The 18,913-nt window shown below is 41.0% G+C and overlaps 1 protein-coding gene across 1 annotated transcript in view; it reads right to left on the bottom strand.

The window, feature by feature from the left end:
• Positions 1–16,467, bottom strand: part of edaradd (EDAR-associated death domain) — a 48,152-nt gene extending 31,685 nt beyond the window's left edge. The window contains exon 1 of the mRNA XM_012852773.3: positions 16,242–16,467. Within this exon, the coding sequence (XP_012708227.1) occupies positions 16,242–16,275 (34 nt within the window). The 5' untranslated portion in view covers positions 16,276–16,467. The remainder of the gene's footprint in view (positions 1–16,241) is intronic.
• Positions 16,468–18,913: the final 2,446 nt, after the last annotated feature.

Below are 18,913 nucleotides of genomic sequence, written 5' to 3'. Positions count from 1 at the left end.
CTCCATCATATATCAGAGCTCTGATTACCCCGTATGTTCGTAACAGAGCACTTCACTCTCAGACTGCAGGTCTGCTGGTGGTTCCTAGAGTCTCTAAAAGTAGAATGGGAGGCAGATCCTTTAGCTATCAGGCTCCTCTCCTGTGGAACCAACTCCCAGTTTTGGTCCGTGAGGCAGACACCCTATCTATTTTTAAGACTAATGTTAAAACTTTCCTTTTTGACAAAGCTTATAGTTAGAGTGGCTCATACCCTGAGCTATCTCTATAGTTGTGCTGTGATAGGCCTAGGCTGCTGGAGGACATCAGGGTCTAATTTTCTCACTCTACTGATTTCTACTGTTCTTCAGTCTACTGTTCTCCAGTTTTGCATTGTATTACATTGAAATGACTGTCGTCATTTCAGCTTTTAACTTTTTGCTCTCTCTCTCTTTCTTCATAGTAGGTACACCTGGTCTGGCGTTCTGTTAACTGTGACATCATCCAGACAAGACGGCTCACCCGCTACTACCATCTAATGTAGAACAGATTACTAGATCAATGTGTGCTTCTGTGCTTTTTTTGTCTCTCTTGTTGTGTCTCTGCTCTGTCTTCCGTAACCCCAGTCGGTCGAGGCAGATGACCGTTCATACTGAGCCCGGTTCTGCCGGAGGTTTTCCTTCCCGTTAATGGGGAGTTTTTCTTCCCACTGTCGCTTCATGCTTGCTCAGTATGAGGGATTGCAGCAAAGCCATGTACAATGCAGACGACTCTCCCTGTGGCTCTACGGTTCCCCAGGAGTGAATGCTGCTTGTCGGGACTTTGATGCAATCAACTGGTTTCCTTATATAGGACATTTTTTGACCAATCTGTATAATCTGACCCAATCTGTATAATATAATATGATTGAACTTGATTTTGTAAAGTGCCTTGAGATGACATGTTTCATGATTTGGCGATATATAAATAAAATTGAATTGAATTTCTCCATTCTGAGATGAATAAAGTTCAATTATTATTATTATAATATGAGCTGAACTATAAGCAATCTAGCTTTAGCTTCTCACATTTTAAAATTACAATACCCATTATCAAGAAGTATGACAAAATATGATATTGTCAGGATTCTGCAGGCTGTGCTGTAGTTTCCTGTCAGCATTGCCTGCTCTCTTCTCTTTCCCTCTAACAGGTGATCATAGTTGACAGGTGGGCATGGTGCGCACCTGCGCCTGGAGCTTAAGAGTGGGTTGCAGTCAGCTGAAGGACGCCAGAGTGTTAAACCGTTGTGGTACACTTTCGTGGCCACTGTCTCTCGACGGTTTCTTGTTCCAGCGCTAACTCGTGTCTCCTGTTTTCTCACAGATCGCCTTGTGTTCTGGATTATTCTCCAGACGCTCTTCCGAGTGCTGAAGCTTCAAGTCAAGTTCCTGGATCCACTTCCCTCAGATTTTGCTCTGGCATTCCCCTCGAGCCCCTTTGGTATTACCAAGCCAGACAAGAGTTCCCTTCCCTGGATTCACCCTGGTTCCTTCGGCTGTTCTCTGCTCCCCGCTTCCTGCTGGGGTGCTGCTCGGGCTCCCCGCCTCCGTTCCACCTGCCGGCTCACCTGTCACTCGGTCACCTAATTCCTCCTAGAGAAGAGTTCCACTGAACCCGTACAACCGCTGCACTCCCCCCGGCTAGGTTATCTGTGCCTGGCGGTAAGCGCACCCACCTTACGGTTAGATTCCCACATCTGCCTTGCTTAACCTGTTCTTTTTCTCCCACAGTGTTTCAATCCCGGCGTCTCGATCACTGTCGGCCGCTCACTCAGTGAATCTCCAAGCCTGAAATAAACATCTTTAAACTGCTCTTGTCTCCCGATTGTGTTCTGCATGTGAGCCAAACACCTAAAAACCATGACAGATATAAAGAAAGATTAAAAAAAAAACTAAGATATAGAAGAGAATGTTAGCTCATCTAGTACACCAGAGTATACTAAATGAGCAAGAAGCAGTGTTCATTAGACAAAAGCAGATGGAAATCTACCCAGAAAACAGCAGAGGTAAAGAAAGAGAACATTTTAATGGAACATGACATAAGGATGGAGCTTTATGGAGGGAGGATGCTAAAAGGTTCTCACTGAATATCTCCAGGATTTTATTTTAGTAATCTCCCAGTTTATAGTTCTCTGCTGGTCATAATTTAGGTTATCTTTAAATTATGCATCAGGAGTTCTGTACTTTTGTTTGCAAACTACATTAAAATACAGCACACCCCATGTTGTTTTCATTCACATTAAGGATCGTTCACAAATTTGCTGTTATTGCCATAGCACTGTATGCTATATGCATATCACGATAAACTGCCTTGACTAATGTGTTGACAAATTAATTTATCACTGTGTATTTATGATCTCTATTGCCCTGGATCAGTCATTCTCTACATTATCTTCATCATCACCACTATCCACACATCTCCAGAGTGTAGCAGAGCCCACCGCTGTCAGGTATGCAGTTCTGTGTTGTGGAAATGTGGTGTGTGTGTGTGTGTGTGTGTGTGTGTGTGTGTGTGTGTGTGTGTGTGTGTGTGTGTGTGTGTGTGTGTGTGTGTGTAGAAGTAGGGTGCAGTAGGTGGACCCCGGGCACAGGTGTTTTCCATCCACGGCAATCAAGAGGAGCATTTAAAGTGGCTGGAGACAGGAGGAAGGCGTCAGAGCATTTCCTCACTCAGTAGTACCTGACCAGATCCAAGCTCCAAGTTGTTCCATGTTCTCCTTGTCTTCTTTCTCAGGTAGCATCTGCTGAAAGCCTGGTTACCCATTACCGTCCTAGAAGATCCTCCACTCAAGTACCAGTTCCAAGCTTTCCTGGCACTGCAGTCAAAAGCTGCTCCTCTGGGTCCGCTGGCGTCCTTGGCAATCATCTGCTCTTCATCAAGACAGCCTCTCGGTTGCCTCCAGAACTCTTTGCCCTCATCAGGACTACCAGCCAGTTGCCCTCCAGAACTCTGGCTTTGTGTGTGGGTTTCTTGGCTTAACCCATGAACACTATTTCTTACATATCATAAACAAAGTGAAGTAGAACCCTACTCCTTGTCCAGGAGTGAGTGATCAATATATTTAAAGGAAATCCAAGTTTTTCTTTAAACCAATTCTTAAAAGTGGACAATTTTCCAAAAATGTAGGTATAAAACGTCCAAGTCCTTTTTCAATAACTGCTCATGCGCAAGACATCTTACCTGCTTATCCACGCCTCAGGGAATTGCTTGAAAGAATCTTCCAAAGAAACTCTTGTCTTACCTCTTTCTTCTGAGGCCTTCCTCTTCTTCTCATAAACTTGTAAGAAGTTTGCTTCTTGTGACTCTCAGCCATTTTCGAAGTGTATGGTGAGAGCAGTGGAGCTACAATGAATGGCTGAAACCGAAACTTACGGATACATAAACACTAGAAGTCTGCATGTGCAGCCAGAGGAAACTAGCAAGGAAAGAGCATACAGATTGGCATTAAGTGAGCACGTCACAATGATTGGCATGTGGTACAACCAATAGATAACATGATCCCCCCGGAACTTGAAGCCAAAAGAAGATTGTCCACTATACCTTCAAAAGAAAGCGGTTTTACTACCACTAAAGAATGAAAATTTGAGCCATTAGTTAAGCAACAGGTATTGCTGTTAAAAAGGTCATAGCTACAACCTTTTCATCAAAAGTGATTAATTTTTCAAAAATAATACATCCACAGTCTTAAGTGGTGCAGAATAAAGTATTGATTTTACTGAAAAATAAATATATGATATACACTCACCGGCCACTTTATTAGGTACCCCATGCTAGTAACGGGTTGGACCCCTTTTGCCTTCAGAACTGCCTCAATTCTTCGTGGCATAGATTCAACAAGGTGCTGGAAGCATTCCTCAGGGAGTTTGGTCCATATTGACATGATGGCATCACACAGTTGCCGCAGATTTGTCGGCTGCACATCCATTATGCGAATCTCCCGTTCCACCACATCCCAAAGATGCTCTATTGGATTGAGATCTGGTGACTGTGGAGGCCATTTGAGTACAGCAAACTCATTGTCATGTTCAAGAAACCAGTCTGAGATGATTCCAGCTTTATGACATGGCGCATTATCCTGCTGAAAGTAGCCATCAGAAGTTGGGTACATTATGGTCATAAAGGGATGGACATGGTCAGCAACAATACTCAGGTAGGCTGTGGCATTGCAACGATGCTCAATTGGTACCAAGGGGCCCAAAGAGTTCAATTCAATTCAATTTTATTTATATAGCGCCAAATCATGAAACATGTCATCTCAAGGCACTACAAAGTCAAGTTCAATCATATTATACAGATTGGGTCAGATTATACAGATTGGTCAAAAATGTCCATTATAAGGAAACCAGTTGATTGCATCAAAGTCCCGACAAGCAGCATTCACTCCTGGGGAACCGTAGAGCCACAGGAAGAGTCATCTGCATTGTACATGGCTTTGCTGCAATCCCTCATACTGAGCAAGCATGAAGCGACAGTGGGAAGAAAAACCACCCATTAACGGGAAGGAAAAACCTCCGGCAGAACCGGGCTCAGTATGAACGGTCATCTGCCTCGACCGACTGGGGTTACAGAAGACAGAACAGAGACACAACAAGAGAAACAAAAAAGCACAGAAGCACACATTGATCTAGTAATCTGTTCTACATTAGATGGTAGTAGCGGGTGAGCCGTCTTCTCTGGATGATGTCACAGTTAACAGAACGCCAGACCAGGTGTACCTACTATGAAGAGAAAAGAGAGAGAACAGAAAGTTAAAGCAGAAATGACAACACATAATGCATAATTGAAGAACAGTAGAACTCAATATAGTGAGAAAATTAGATCCTGATATACTCCAGTAACCTAAGCCTATAGCAGTAAAACTATAAAGGTAGCTGAGAGTAACATGAGTCACTAGTTATAATTTTTGTCAAAAAGAAAAGTTTTAAGCCTAGTCTTAAAAGTAGACAGGGTGTCTGCCTCACGGACCAAAACTGGGAGTTGGTTCCACAGGAGAGGAGCCTGATAGCTAAAGGATCTGCCTCCCATTCTACTTTTAGAGACTCTAGGAACCACCAGCAGACCTGCGGTCTGAGAGCGAAGTGCTCTGTTAGGAACATACGGGGTAATCAGAGCTCTGATATATGATGGAGCTTGATTATTAAGGGCTTTATACGTTAGAAGAAGAATTTTAAATTCTATTCTTGATTTAACAGGAAGCCAATGAAGGGAAGCTAAAATTGGAGAAATATGATCCCTCTTGTTGATTTTCATCAGAACTCTTGCTGCAGCATTTTGGATCAGCTGAAGGCTTTGAACTGCATTTTGTGGACTTCCTGATAGTAAAGAATTACAATAGTCCAGTCTTGAAGTAACAAATGCATGGACCAGTTTTTCAGCATCACTCCTGGACAGAATGTTTCTAATTTTGGCGATATTCCGGAGGTGAAAAAAGGAAACTCTGGAAACCTGTTTAATATGGGATTTAAATGACATGTCTTGGTCAAAAATAACACCAAGATTTTTTACTTTATTACCAGAGGCCAGATTAATGCCACCCAGATTAAGTGATTGGTTAAGAAGTTTATTTTTTGAGGACTCTGGCCCAAAGATTAAAACTTCGGTCTTGTCAGAATTTAGATGCAGGAAATTTAAAGTCATCCAGCTTTTGATGTCATCAAGACATGACTGCAGTCGAAGTAATTGATTGGATTCATCAGGATTTATGGATAAATATAGCTGAGTATCATCAGCATAACAGTGGAAATTAATCCCATGCTGTCTGATAATTTTGCCAATCGGAAGCATATATATAGTAAAGAGAATTGGTCCAAGGACTGAACCCTGTGGTACTCCACAGGTGACCCTAGAGTTTGAGGAAGATTTATTATTAACATGAACAAATTGGAATCTGTCTGACAGATAAGATTTAAACCAGCCTAATGCTTTCCCCTTAATCCCTACAGTATGTTCAAGTCTTTGTAGGAGAATATTGTGATCACCTGTATCAAACGCAGCACTGAGATCTAACAGGACAAGTATAGACACAAGTCCATTATCTGAGGCCATGAGAATATCATTGGTGACCTTCACCAGAGCTGTTTCAGTGCTATGATGAGCTCTGAAGCCTGACTGAAACTCCTCAAGTAGGTCATTACTTTGTAAATGTTCACAAAGTTGATTAGCAACTACTTTCTCAAGAATTTTAGATAAGAAAAGAAGATTAGATATAGGTCTGTAATTTACTAACTCATCTTGATCAAGAGAAGGTTTCTTAAGTAAAGGTTTAATAACAGCTACTTTCAAAACCTGTGGTACATATCCATTTACTAAGGATAGATTAATCATGTCTAAAATAGTGCCACTGATCAAAGGGAATATCTCCTTAAACAACTTGGTTGGGATTGGGTCTAACATACAGGTAGAAGGTTTAGATGAAGCTAAAATTTTAGATAGCTCAGAAAGCTCTACTGCTTCTAAACAGTTCAAACACTGCACAGATTCTAAAGATTCCTCCAATGCTGCCTCACTGAGGACGAGGTAATCATGTTTGGGAGGATGCCAATTATTTTATTTTTAATTGCATCAATTTTATTTATGAAGAATCCCATAAAATCATTACTACTAAGAGCTAAGGGAATGGATGGATCAACAGAGCTGTGGCTCTGGGTAAGTTTGGCAACTGTACTAAAGAGAAATCTAGGATTATTTTTATTCTCTTCAATTAATGATGAAAAATATGCTGCTCTAACTCTGCGGAGGGTCTTGTTATACAACAAATGTCTTGTGACTTTTGTTGTGCCAAGTGCCAAGAAAATATTCCCCACACCATGACAACACCACCACCAGCCTGAACCGTTGATACAAGGCAGGATGGATCCATGCTTTCATGTTGTAGACGCCAAATTCTGACCCTACCATCCGACTGTCGCAGCAGAAATCGAGACTCATCAGACCAGGCAACGTTTTTCCAATCTTCTATTGTCCAATACTGATGCTCGGTTTGAACTGCAGGAGATTCTCTTGACCATGTCTACATGCCTAAATGCACTGAGTTGCCGCCATGTGATTGGCTGCTTAGAAATTAAGTGTTAACGAGCAGTTGGACAGGTGTACCTAATAAAGTGGCCGGTGAGTGTATAAATAATTGTTTTATAAATTTTGACAGGTCCAAAATATATAAATATTTACTTCTGGTGACAATGCCAACGATTCTGCACCAATAGGAGTAGTAGGTTGAAGTCACATTTATACGGAGCGTTGCCAGATCACAGTAGTTCCTTGAAAGCGCTGAGAAATGGCTTCTTCTCAGCATTACATTTCTCTGATTCAAGCACTAAAAAAGGAGCAAAATGAAGGTAAATATCAGTCAAGCTTCTGAGCATTGGTGTGGACTTGAGGAATCAAAGGGGTCTGGGGATTTTAGTGTTAGGATTCTGTATCCATGCAAATTAAGGTTTTCCCAGAAAGGGAGCTTGACATTCTGAATCTAAATGTAATGATTTAGAAAACCGCCTTTTGTGCAAGGATCATATGCAAGGACCAACCCAGTAGCCATCCCATATGTTGCAGGAGTTTCCGAGAAACACAAATTATTTTTTTTAAACATGATGTCCCAGTGGCTTTCAAACCCCAAGACACATTAGGGCAAAGGTTGCTGGGTGGTGACCTACGGGTCCAATTGTCCCCCTCTTACAATGCTGTTATTGTGAGCAACAATAAGTTACCATCAGAGTGCTTATGATCAGTTGATAGACCGATGGGCCTTTTTTGCATGTGACTAAGCAGCTTTGGATTCTCACACTTAAACTTGTTGATCCACTATGCAAATGCACTGTTTATAAGGCTGAGATTAGCTGTAACACTTCAGACTAACAAAGGCCACATTCACACGAAGCCGAACAAAGCCAAATTTACATATCCGCACAGAAATGTTTGCGTGTAATGATGAAACCGCCTGAAGCCAAACAAGCCATAATAGGCATTGTAATACATATGCTATGCCAGAGTTCAAAGAGGCAGAGCTACATGAGAACTCCTCTATTGGTAACCATTTGGGAATCTCACAGTTGGCATTGCACCAAAATAACATTGTGCGAATATTAACAGGCCAATCATAAGATAAGAAATTTGGTGGAGCAAGCCCTCCCACTTCTTTACTTTTCTGTAGAATACTTTTGCGTATCGTAGGATTTTTCTTGTTCCATAGAAACTGAGATACTGAAGCATCAAGTGTCCTAAAAAAAGTTTTGGGATAAATATTGGTATGCACTGAAACAGGTACAAGAATTTTGGCGACACATTCATCTTGATACAGCTGATCCTGCCTGCTAAAGAATTTGGCAGCATGAACCAGCGCTGTAAATCCTGAGTAGCTGGTCAAGTAAGGGAGTGAAATTGATTTAAAAAAAGTTGTGAGAAATTCTTAGTCACATGGATCCCAAGGTACTTAAATCCTTGCAGTGAAATCCTGAATGGTAAACTAGTGAGCAGGCAGGCTGTAGCTGCACTATTAATAGGGAATAATTCACTTTTAATAAAGTTCAGTTTATAACAAGATATTTGTCCAAACTTTTCGAGCAGGTCTAACACAGGGGGCATGGATGTCTCTGGGTCTGAAAGAAAAAGCAAAAGGTAATCGGCATGTAAGGAGACTCTATGGTCTAGACCAGCCATTCTTAATGATGGGGCCCCGGCCCACAGTTGGGCTGCCAGCGCCACCTAGAGGTCAGCAAGAAGCTCCCAGTTTTTTTTTTTTTTTTACATGTGGGCCGTGGGATCGCAAGTCTATATAACAGTAACTGGAGAAACTTGATTATAACAGAGCCCACTGTTTGGTGGCGGTAATGCGTCAGTCTTTTTTTTCCACAAGCTTTGATAAATGGAAGAAGAAGAAGAACTGCCAGGCCTGAAAATGGAGAAGAACGATGACGAAAACGATGACCTTTCCCGTTCAAAGAAGACTAAACATTTGCGCAAGTACAATCCTGAATTTATTAAGTTTGGCTTTGTTAATGGAGGTAACGATAAAGAGCCCAGAGCACAATGTGTGAAGTGTGGACAGTTGCTATTGAATGAAGCACTGAAGCCTTTAAAGTTAAGGCGTCACCTAGAAACCAAATATCCAACGCTTATGATGGTTTTTGAAGCAGTTTTCAGATGTATAAAGATGAGACAGGCCCAAGTGTCTCATTAATGGATGAACATATAGAAAGAGCATGGTTTCTCAGAAAATGAAATGTTGTGACTGTTGTTCATTTGTCATGTAAATGGAGGGATGCTTCTGGTTCTACCATAACTAAAGGAAGGCTGTTGAAGTAATTTTCAGATTCATTCACAGATTTAAAGGCTGTAATTTTTTGCCCTTTATTTACCTTTTACAACTTATTTGATAAAAATGTATTTTACATATTTACTATTTATGTTTTATGTATTTGAAATGTTTTTATAAGCACATAATTTTTTCAACTAATTTCCTAATTTTCAATTTGTATGAGTATTTTTATTAGTTATTTATATAAGTTTTTGACCCTTTAATTTTCATCACAATTTGATTTCTTTCACTTAATTCCAGCCAGGATGCAATCTGTATGTGCAACTTTATACAAACTTGAAAAATAAGTAGTTGTGAAAGCTTGAAGTGCATCCTGGTATAATTCCAGATTTTTAGAAAACCTGAAAACTGATCATTTAGAATATTTTACATTTTTGTAGCCATTTGAATTATACAATTGACATGTTATTGACTAAAATCCCTAAGAAAGATTAGACCAACTTAAGCAAGTTGCAACACTTGGAACTCTGTGTCCATTCGAGATCGTACAAAGCAAACATATCTTTTTTGAAATGGAAGTGTTTTCTTAGCCGTAACCACATTTCCAGAAAATGTTTGACTACTGGATTTGCATTTTGGGTCTTTTAGCTGACAGGTACTGTTGAGCTGAACAATGAAATGAGAGAGATTGATGGACTGCTGTCTAGCCCCATGTGGTTCTCTCCTAATAAACAACACAGTGCATCAGTTTGCTACCATTCGCTTCACAGTAAGTGGATAAAACTGGGCAATCCCATGCCTCTCATCTCCTTAGGGACTTCCAGAAAGGTTTTCTTCATACTTGGGAAGTATTCCAAATAAAGGATAATATCAAACAGTTTTCTTTTTTAACATAAATTTGTATTTCAGAAATCTATATAAATAATGAAAAATATAGAAAGAAACAGGGTAAGACTGAGATTTTGGCAATATCAACTGTCCCTACTCTAGCCTCTTATCCTCTAAACCAAATAAATAACCAAAGGCAAAGTCAAAACTGCCACAAACTTTGTAAACTCAAATGCAACAAATGAGACATTACAAGTTTGAGACAAGATTATAAACAGGTAAGGTGTCTGCAGCAGAAAAAGCAGTCCTGTGGTGATATTGCACAGGCTAAGACACAAAGATAGAGAAACAGGAACCATGATGTAATCAGGCTGTTGTTGGCAACAGGCAAAGTCAGAAGTTTCAATTCAATTTTCTTTATATAGCGGCAATTCATAACACGTCATCTCAAGGCACTTTACAATGTCAAATTCAATCAATTCATCCAGACAGATTGGTCAAAAAGTTTCCTATGTAAGGAAACCAAGCAGATTGCATTAAGTCTTGACAAGCAGCATCCCATATGCTAGATCTAACTTGATGGATGACCTAAAAACTGTAAAACAATACCTAACATGAACCGTGACCTACATGCTAAACAAAACAAGGTTTACTAAAATACATTAAACAAAATACTCAGTCTACATCTATAGAGATGAGAGTTGATCATCTCCATGATTCCACAGAGAGCTGCAAGCCTGAGCTTCTAAAGGTGTGAATGCGTCAGAGCTTCATCGGATTTGGCTGTGCAGCTGTGGTTTCACTCAGCTTTGGTGCAAAAATAGATGTTCAAAACACAGCATTTACTCTAGAGCTCATAGTTTTCAGCTCAGTGATTCTTGAGGGAGTTTTTTTTTTTTTTTTTTTTTTTTTTTTTAAACACGCAAGGATCATATTAGACTGCAAACAGCTGTTAACCAACAAAGGGCTAAAGCAAAAATAATCAGTTTGACTAAACATTATTTCTAGTTAGCCCATATATTCCTGGGGTAGTGAAAATCATCCCACGTTGTGTACCACACTTATTGTGCAAAGTCAACTTTGACCAAATCTGGCAGTTTTAAAATATCCATTGACAATTCCTGCATCTCTCCCACCTTTCAGCTTCAGAGCCTTGGCATCTTCCTGGACAGCCCTCTCCATCCTCTCCTTCAATTTCCACATCCATAACATCACATAGTTAACTTACTTTCATCTTTGCAGCATCAAGCAAGTTCTTTGCCAAACTGGTTCACACTCCACTAACCTTTCAACTTTACAGTTTCAACTCCCTTCCCTTCCTGTCCTCCAGAAAACCCTCCATAAACTGCAACTAGTACAAAGGACAGCAGCTTGCATCATTACATCATCTACTTTACACCTGTGCATTTACTCCTCTGGCTCCCTATCGCATTCAATATAAATCAATCCTAAGCCCCATTTACACTACCCTTGTTAAGCCGATCCATGCCGAGACCAGTCCGAGCTTGGATCAGTTAACCAAGCCGAGCCGACCGTTTACACACCACACTATCCCGGTTCCTTGGTTGCTCCTCGCCTCCTAGTGATGATCTGTGGTACTGCTGCTCTCTGGGATTGAAGGCGGAACCAAGCAAAACAAAACGACGGCGTCCGTAACATTCAGAATGTTATGCTTGATATTGTGATATTTTGGTGTTTGCGGAGAGTCAGGGGAAGAAGGCAACCATTGGTGAATTTACTTGAAAGAGTCTGCTTTTGGGAAGTGGATGAGACAAACGAACGTCTAATAAGGATTTACCGACACCGGTCACAACGACAGACGCTGAGCTTCATCACACTGCTAAGCAGAATCATCACTGGAAATCGTGTGGCACGGTAGGGAAGCTAGTATTATTATGAATGTCTGAAATTTGTCTGAATGGAGTGTGAATCGGGACACGCCGGAAAAACCGCGGACAGCTGACTGGGATGACGCGGTCTGCGCTCTTCGTTATCAGATAACCGAGATAAAAAAAAAAAAACAAACAAAAAAAAAAAAAAAAACAGGCCGAGACATTCCCAGGAACTGGTCTGCATTTAGCGCGGTCCGGTTATGTCTAGCGCGGTTCTGTTCAGTCTGCTTACCATTTACACACGAGAGTTATCTCGGTTACCGAGCTCGGACCGGTCTCGGCTTGGTTAAAAAAAAGTGTAGTGTAAACGGGCCTATATGAACCTACAAGGCCAACCACAACCTTGTCCTTTCTTAAATGTGTCACTTCATATCTATCCAAGTGAATGCAAGTTCAAAGTATTTGCTATGCTATTAGTATTTTTATTATTTTATTTAGTACCATGTTTATCCATAGGGTGATCTTAAGTGGCTTTTAAATAAAATGTTGTATAACAATAAAAAGGGGAACCACACAACTGAAATACTGAAGACAACAGAGAAGTGATTTAAAACTAACGAAAACTGTAATTTTCTGGTTACACAGAGGCCATGGGTACAAGTGCCTCAGTTCTGTAGCTCTTTCACATAGATTGGCCAGATCTCAAATGACCAAACGTGGGATGCTTGTGAGAGAAAAAGCGGGACACATAACCAACACTATGATGACGTCAAACATTTAGATTTTACACGGATCACACATTCCAATAATCAGTCTCTGCTTTGCCCAGTATTGCACAACAATTAATTATCACAACGCACGAGTAAGAAAAAGGCATTATTTAACTTTTTGGAAGTTAATAAAACTGTTACAATTTAGCCCTGTGACTGGGGACCTGTTCAGGATGTACCTTGCGTCCCTGCCTGTCGCCCATTGAGTGCTGGAGATAGTCATCAGCCCCCTGGTCCTGCAGGTTGCCACTATAGGTCAAGCAAGATGATTAGTCTGAGATTCCACCCTTTGATTGTGTCAAATGCCTTGATTGTGCACACAGTCATGGCTAAAAAAAGATGATTCTGATATAGGAAAGGTCGGTTTCTTTGCTTTGTGGCTGATCCAGAACAGATCTCAACAAACTGCACAGTGCTGTAGAACATTAGATTAACAGTTCTTTTGACAAGACTAGGTAATTAGAGGATGATAAAACTAGAAAATCTTTACATGCTCTGATTTAGGGAATTAAAAAGCTAATAAAAATGAATAAAAGTACTTTGTAAGAACTGACTTCTGGTGAATTTCAATTAAAGCATCATTCCCAGTAGACATTCTGTAACGTCATGACACCAAGAAGCAGATGCAGCAAAAGTTTTATTTGGGGCATAACCTCGAGAGCCGGTGTCCTGCAACCTTTAGTTGTGTCCCTGCTCTGACACGCCTGAGTCAAATAATCAGTTAATTAGCAGGACTCTGAAGAACCTGACTGCATACTTAGGAGCTAATTGTGCTATTTGATTCAGGTGTGTGGGGCCAGGGAAACCTCTAAAAGTTTCAGGACACCAGCTCTCGAGGACCGGAGTTGGCCACCTATAGCAGCATAACTATAGAGGTAGCTCAGGGTAACATGAGCCACTCTGACTATAAGCTTTGTCAAAAAGGAAAGTTTTAAGATTAGTCTTAAAAATAGATAGGGTGTCTGCCTGACGGACCAAAACTGGGAGTTGGTTCCACAGGAGAGGAGCCTGATAGCTAAAGGATCTGCCTCCCATTCTACTTTTAGAGACTCTAGGAACCACCAGCAGACCTGCGGTCTGAGAGCGAAGTGCTCTGTTAGGAACATACGGGGTAATCAGAGCTCTGATATATGGTGGAGCTTGATTATTAAGGGCTTTATACGTTAGAAGGAGAATTTTAAATTCTATTCTTGATTTAACAGGAAGCCAATGAAGGGAAGCTAAAACAGGAGAAATATGATCCCTCTGGTTGATTTTCATCAGAACTCTTACTGCAGCATTTTGGATCAGCTGAAGGCTTTGAACTGCATTTTGTGGACTTCCTGATAGTAAAGAATTACAATAGTCCAGCCTTGAAGTAACAAATGCATGGACTAGTTTTTTAGCATCACTCCTGGATAGAATGTTTCTAATTTTGGCGATATTCCTGAGGTGAAAAAAGGAAACTCTGGAAACCTGTTTAATATGGGATTTAAATGACATGTCTTGGTCAAAAATAACACCAAGATTTTTTACTTTATTACCAGAGGCCAAGTTAATGCCATCCAGATTAAGTGATTAAGAAGTTTATTTTTTGAGGACTCTGGTTCAAAGACAACAACTTCTGTTGTTAAAAGCAGGAAATTTAAAGTTCTTTTAAATAATTAATATTTGGTAAATTGGACAGCATTGATAAAATAGCTGCATCAATGTTACCGCTTGCTTCCTCACTGCCATTGTTGTCTAAATCCAAAACAGTCGCTTCTCTGATACATCGCCTCCCGTCTGGCGATACTGATTGGCTCGTCCATTTTATGTGGTATTGAAACATCCAGATGGATGTGTGGAGCCGTTTGGAGCTCGGCAGAACGACATCGATCTTGCAAGAGTCAGGTTATGCAAACAAGGCTGCAAGAAATGAAGCCTTTGCTGTAGCAAATGGCTCAAGTGGTTCAATGCCTCACGAGGCCTCATCTCACAGTCACTAGAGAAAGGCTATGGTGACTAACCTGACTCTAGCCATATGGATTTCGCTCCGCCTAGCTTCACTCACATCCATCTGGGACCTCGCCCATTGAAAGTGATTTCTCCAACCAATTTTATTGTCCAGCCAATCAGGACGCAGGGCTGGAGTTTCATAGATGTGACGTAGTGGAGAAGCGACCGTGACGTGAGACTGTTTTGATTCAGATAACAATGGCGGCTCGCATGGAGGAAGCAAGCGTTAACATTGATGCTGCTATTTGTTCCGTGTTGTCCAATCTACCTAATATTGTTTCATTAAAAGAACATCAGAAAACAGCTCTGGAGGCTTTTGTTGGTGGAAACCATGTTTTCGCCCTTCTCCCGACCGGATTTGGCAAGTTTTGTTTTCCGGGGCACGTCCTGGGGCGCGTTTGGCTGCAGACGCGGACGCGCCGCGGAGCGGTTAGCGGGAACCATATTAGGAGGCCTTTAGTCCTTAACAAGGTCGGCCCGGGATCTACTCCAACCTGCGGCGCTTTGCCGCCTGTCTTTCCCCCTCTTTCTGTCAGCTCACTGTCAATAAAACACGTGCCACTAGAGCCGCAAACACATAAAAAAAAAAAAAAGAAAAAAGTTTTGTTTTACTGCGTCGCTCTCATCAGCGTCACGGGTTAGCTTCGGTGTGAGTGGTTGAAATAGCACGTCGATAAAGATGACAGCCAAGTGGCTTATCCAATCATATGCAAGGATTTTTGATAAGGCCCAGCCTTCAATAAAGGCAATTCCTGTGGAGGTGTTCCAGATGGATGTGAGTGGAGCTAGGCGGAGCGACATCCATGTGGCTGTTGTCAGGTTATATGGTGACAGCTACGGTCTAAAGTGTGAAGAAGAAAGTCATGCTGAGCCAAAAGAGAACAGCATGTGGATGGTGAACATACAGAAAAGTTGGGCGCTTATAAATTATAGATTTGAAATAAGGAGGAGGTTATTAGTGCTCTTTCACAAGTTCAAATTCTGCTGAGAAATACTATCTAAATCCTTTTGCTTAAGCTAATGAAACAGGTAGTAATTGTGTGGCAGGTGGTGTCTGCTCGCCCACAGGATGACAGCTCATTCGGTGTTTCTCTGTTCACCCTCCTATGTGGCTGGACACTACATCACTAGTGTGTGGTTTGACTGCGAACATCCGTTTCCACTGTGCAGGATGCAAGAAGGTCAACCTGAGGGAACAGTTTCAGCAGATATCTAATCTGAGACTAGTAAAAGATGGACAAAGGTCAGTGGGTTTTCCCACTTTCTGAAGGAGGGAATTTATTCAGAGGGGAAACTTTGTTGGTTGGAGTGAGTCAAACACTGCTTGCTAATTTCCATCCATATTGTCTCGCTTCCAACCACAGTAGAAATTGACAAAATTATAACTAATAAATGAGACGACGCTATTAGGGTGACAATTAATACAGCCGTTTAAGAAGACGGAAACGATAATGAAAATACATGTGAGGACAACTCGTGCCAAAAAAAGGTAACTATGGTTAACCACGGGAATACAAAACTTCGGTAGCAACACAATGCGTGTAAGCAGGGAAGAGTAGCCTACTCACCAAATGACTCCTTACACGCCATCAAACTGCTCATCTTTAAAGCAAGGCTGTCTCCCAAGCAGAGAAATAACCGAGACAGGAATCAAACTCCTTTCTTAGAATGAAGCCTCAGAACCACTCCGATAGTCTTCGCTGGAAACTCAGAGGAAGCAGCCGAGCCAGCCGAGCGGCGGCGTCTCACCAGAATGAGGTGAGACGCCTCTGTGGAGACAGGTTACCGCAATTGATGCTGCCTTCAAGTACCCTCGTCATTTTAGCACTTCACTTTGGGGGTACGGACCCAGCCTACCTTTGTATGGAGGACCAAGTCTTCCATATTTAAAAATAAATACAGAAATAAATAAATGCTCAATAAATAAATAAGCATAAAATGAATTGCCACCAAATTAATAAATGTAGGTAGAAATTAAATTATACAGTGAGACATGAATGTATATATCTCTTTTAATTAGCTTCTTTATTTATTCGCCTTTGTAATAATTACCTTATTTATTTATCGTCCGTTATAATCTTCAACTTTATTTATTAATTACTTATTTTTTAAGTATTTATTTATGTGCATGTTATGATATTTTTGTCTGTTTTATTTTTCCTTTGTATTTTTTTACCCTATATATTTTTGTGATGCTATTTCTGCCTGTCCTTTTTACATTTCTGTATGCATTTCTGCCTCATTATGCAAATGAGGAGGGTTGTGTCTTAAGGGCTCAATATCTTCCCATTGGTTGGTTAGCATTTTACTGCGTCGGTCAAATCTACATGGCTTTTCCCCGACATGAAGCATTGTTTAGTAATGTCAAACTCAGCAGGCAGACGTTCAGTGTCCAACCTCTTAAGGGAAGTTGCTAATAGACTGGAAGAATTAGAATGCTGTACATTTGGGATCTGAAATGTTTTTCTGTGGTTTCAGATTCGGCTTTTCCAGATCAATAACTCATCGGCGGATGATTTATTCTACAAAACAGACGCCCTATGCAGAGCTCGCTTGATAAGAAAATATTGTAGTTGATTATAAAAGGCACAATATGAATTATCAGATTCACATCCAGGCAATAAACAAACACTACAGATTATCATTATTCTATCCATGTTGGTCTAATTTGTGAATAAGGCGGAGTTTCATCAAGCTGGTCCAACATTTTCCCCTCAGCTGCAACACTTGGGGTTCACGCTGCGTCTTTACGCATGATCCAGCACCGCAGCGAAGTTGGTTTGAAGTTGGATATTGGACATTCAAGCTCCACGGAGACAGCGGGATCTAGCTCATGGTTGATCTGATTGAGGGACTCCGATTTCGAGTGGAAGGACATTAAACGTAGTGATTTCACGTTTTGAAGGCTGGCCGCTGATAAAAGCCCCTGGCTCCGAGGGAAGGCAGGAGAGAGGAGCAGACACAGCGCACGTAGTTAAAAAAAATGCAGGATAAATAAGAACGAAACTTATAAACAGACTAATTGGCATTTTAGAATGCATCTGGTTAGCAGAACCGTTTTCTGATCCAGCATGCAGCCATGACTGGTTCTGAATGGTGGCTTTATCTGGGAGCCGCTCAAAAAAATCATGACTCTGATCGCTCTTTCTGCTGCTCTGTTACCTGCAGCACAAATAAGATGTGAAAGAAGCTGAACCAGCTCCGCAGAAGGCGGGTCTAGACAGAGCTCTGGATGGACAGAGCTGTGAACGGATCATCCGCAGCCCAGATGGGCTTCGTTATTTTTTTGTTATTTTTTATTTATTTGGTACAAACATTTACTCGCCATGTGGCAGCTAGCCCTCTGAAATTCACTCGCCAAACGGGAAATTTACTCGCATTTGGCATCTGGCGAGTGTTAATTTTGGACCCTGCGTACAGCATTCTAATTCTTAGCCGTTCTAATTATTAGCAGCTTCCCTCAAGAGGTCGGACACTGAACGTCTGCCTGCTGAGTTTGACATTACTAAACAATGCTTTAGTGCGGGGAAAAGCCATGTAGATGTAGGAAGAAGTTGAGCGCTTAAGACACAGCCCTCCTCATTTGTATAATGAGGCAGAAATGAAGACAGAAATGTAAAAAGGACAAGCAGAAATAAATAGCATCACAGAAATATATAGGGTAAAAAAATAAAAAGGAAGAATAAAACAGACAAAAATATTATAACTTGCTCATAAATAAATACTTTAAAACACAAGTAATTAATAAATAAAGTTTATAACGGACAATAAATAAATAAGGTAATTATTACAAAGGCGAATAAATAAAGAAGCTAATTAAAAGAGATATATACTAGTGCTGTCAGTTAAACGCGTTATTAACGGCGTTAACGTAAACCCATTTTAACGCCGACAATTTTTTTGTCGCCGTTAATCGCGCGTCAACACACACACCGTTCCCTAATGTTTTTCCCCCCGCCGCGCTCTCCGGACTGTGTTTCTTTTACCCTCGGCGCTTTCCGTAGTTTCAAGAGTGCTAGAAAACTGTAGCAAGACAGACCCACGCTGCGCTCACTGTTGCCAACAGTGAGTGCGAAGTTTCTTTTACCCTCGGACACATGCGACTTTGGGCTTCTTTTTTCCAAAAGCGCTTGTAAATTTCATGAGTCACGGGTTGCGGTTTTTTTGGGCAGGTTTCTGAAAGTGAAATCGCTTATTTGGGCTCTTAAATAAGTGACGAAATAGGGGTTATTAAGTGGCC

Source organism: Fundulus heteroclitus, unplaced genomic scaffold (assembly GCF_011125445.2).
Source record: "Fundulus heteroclitus isolate FHET01 unplaced genomic scaffold, MU-UCD_Fhet_4.1 scaffold_37, whole genome shotgun sequence".
Lineage (NCBI taxonomy): Eukaryota > Metazoa > Chordata > Actinopteri > Cyprinodontiformes > Fundulidae > Fundulus > Fundulus heteroclitus.
Note: the sequence above shows the minus strand (reverse complement) of the source record. Positions and strands in the feature narration are given on the sequence as shown.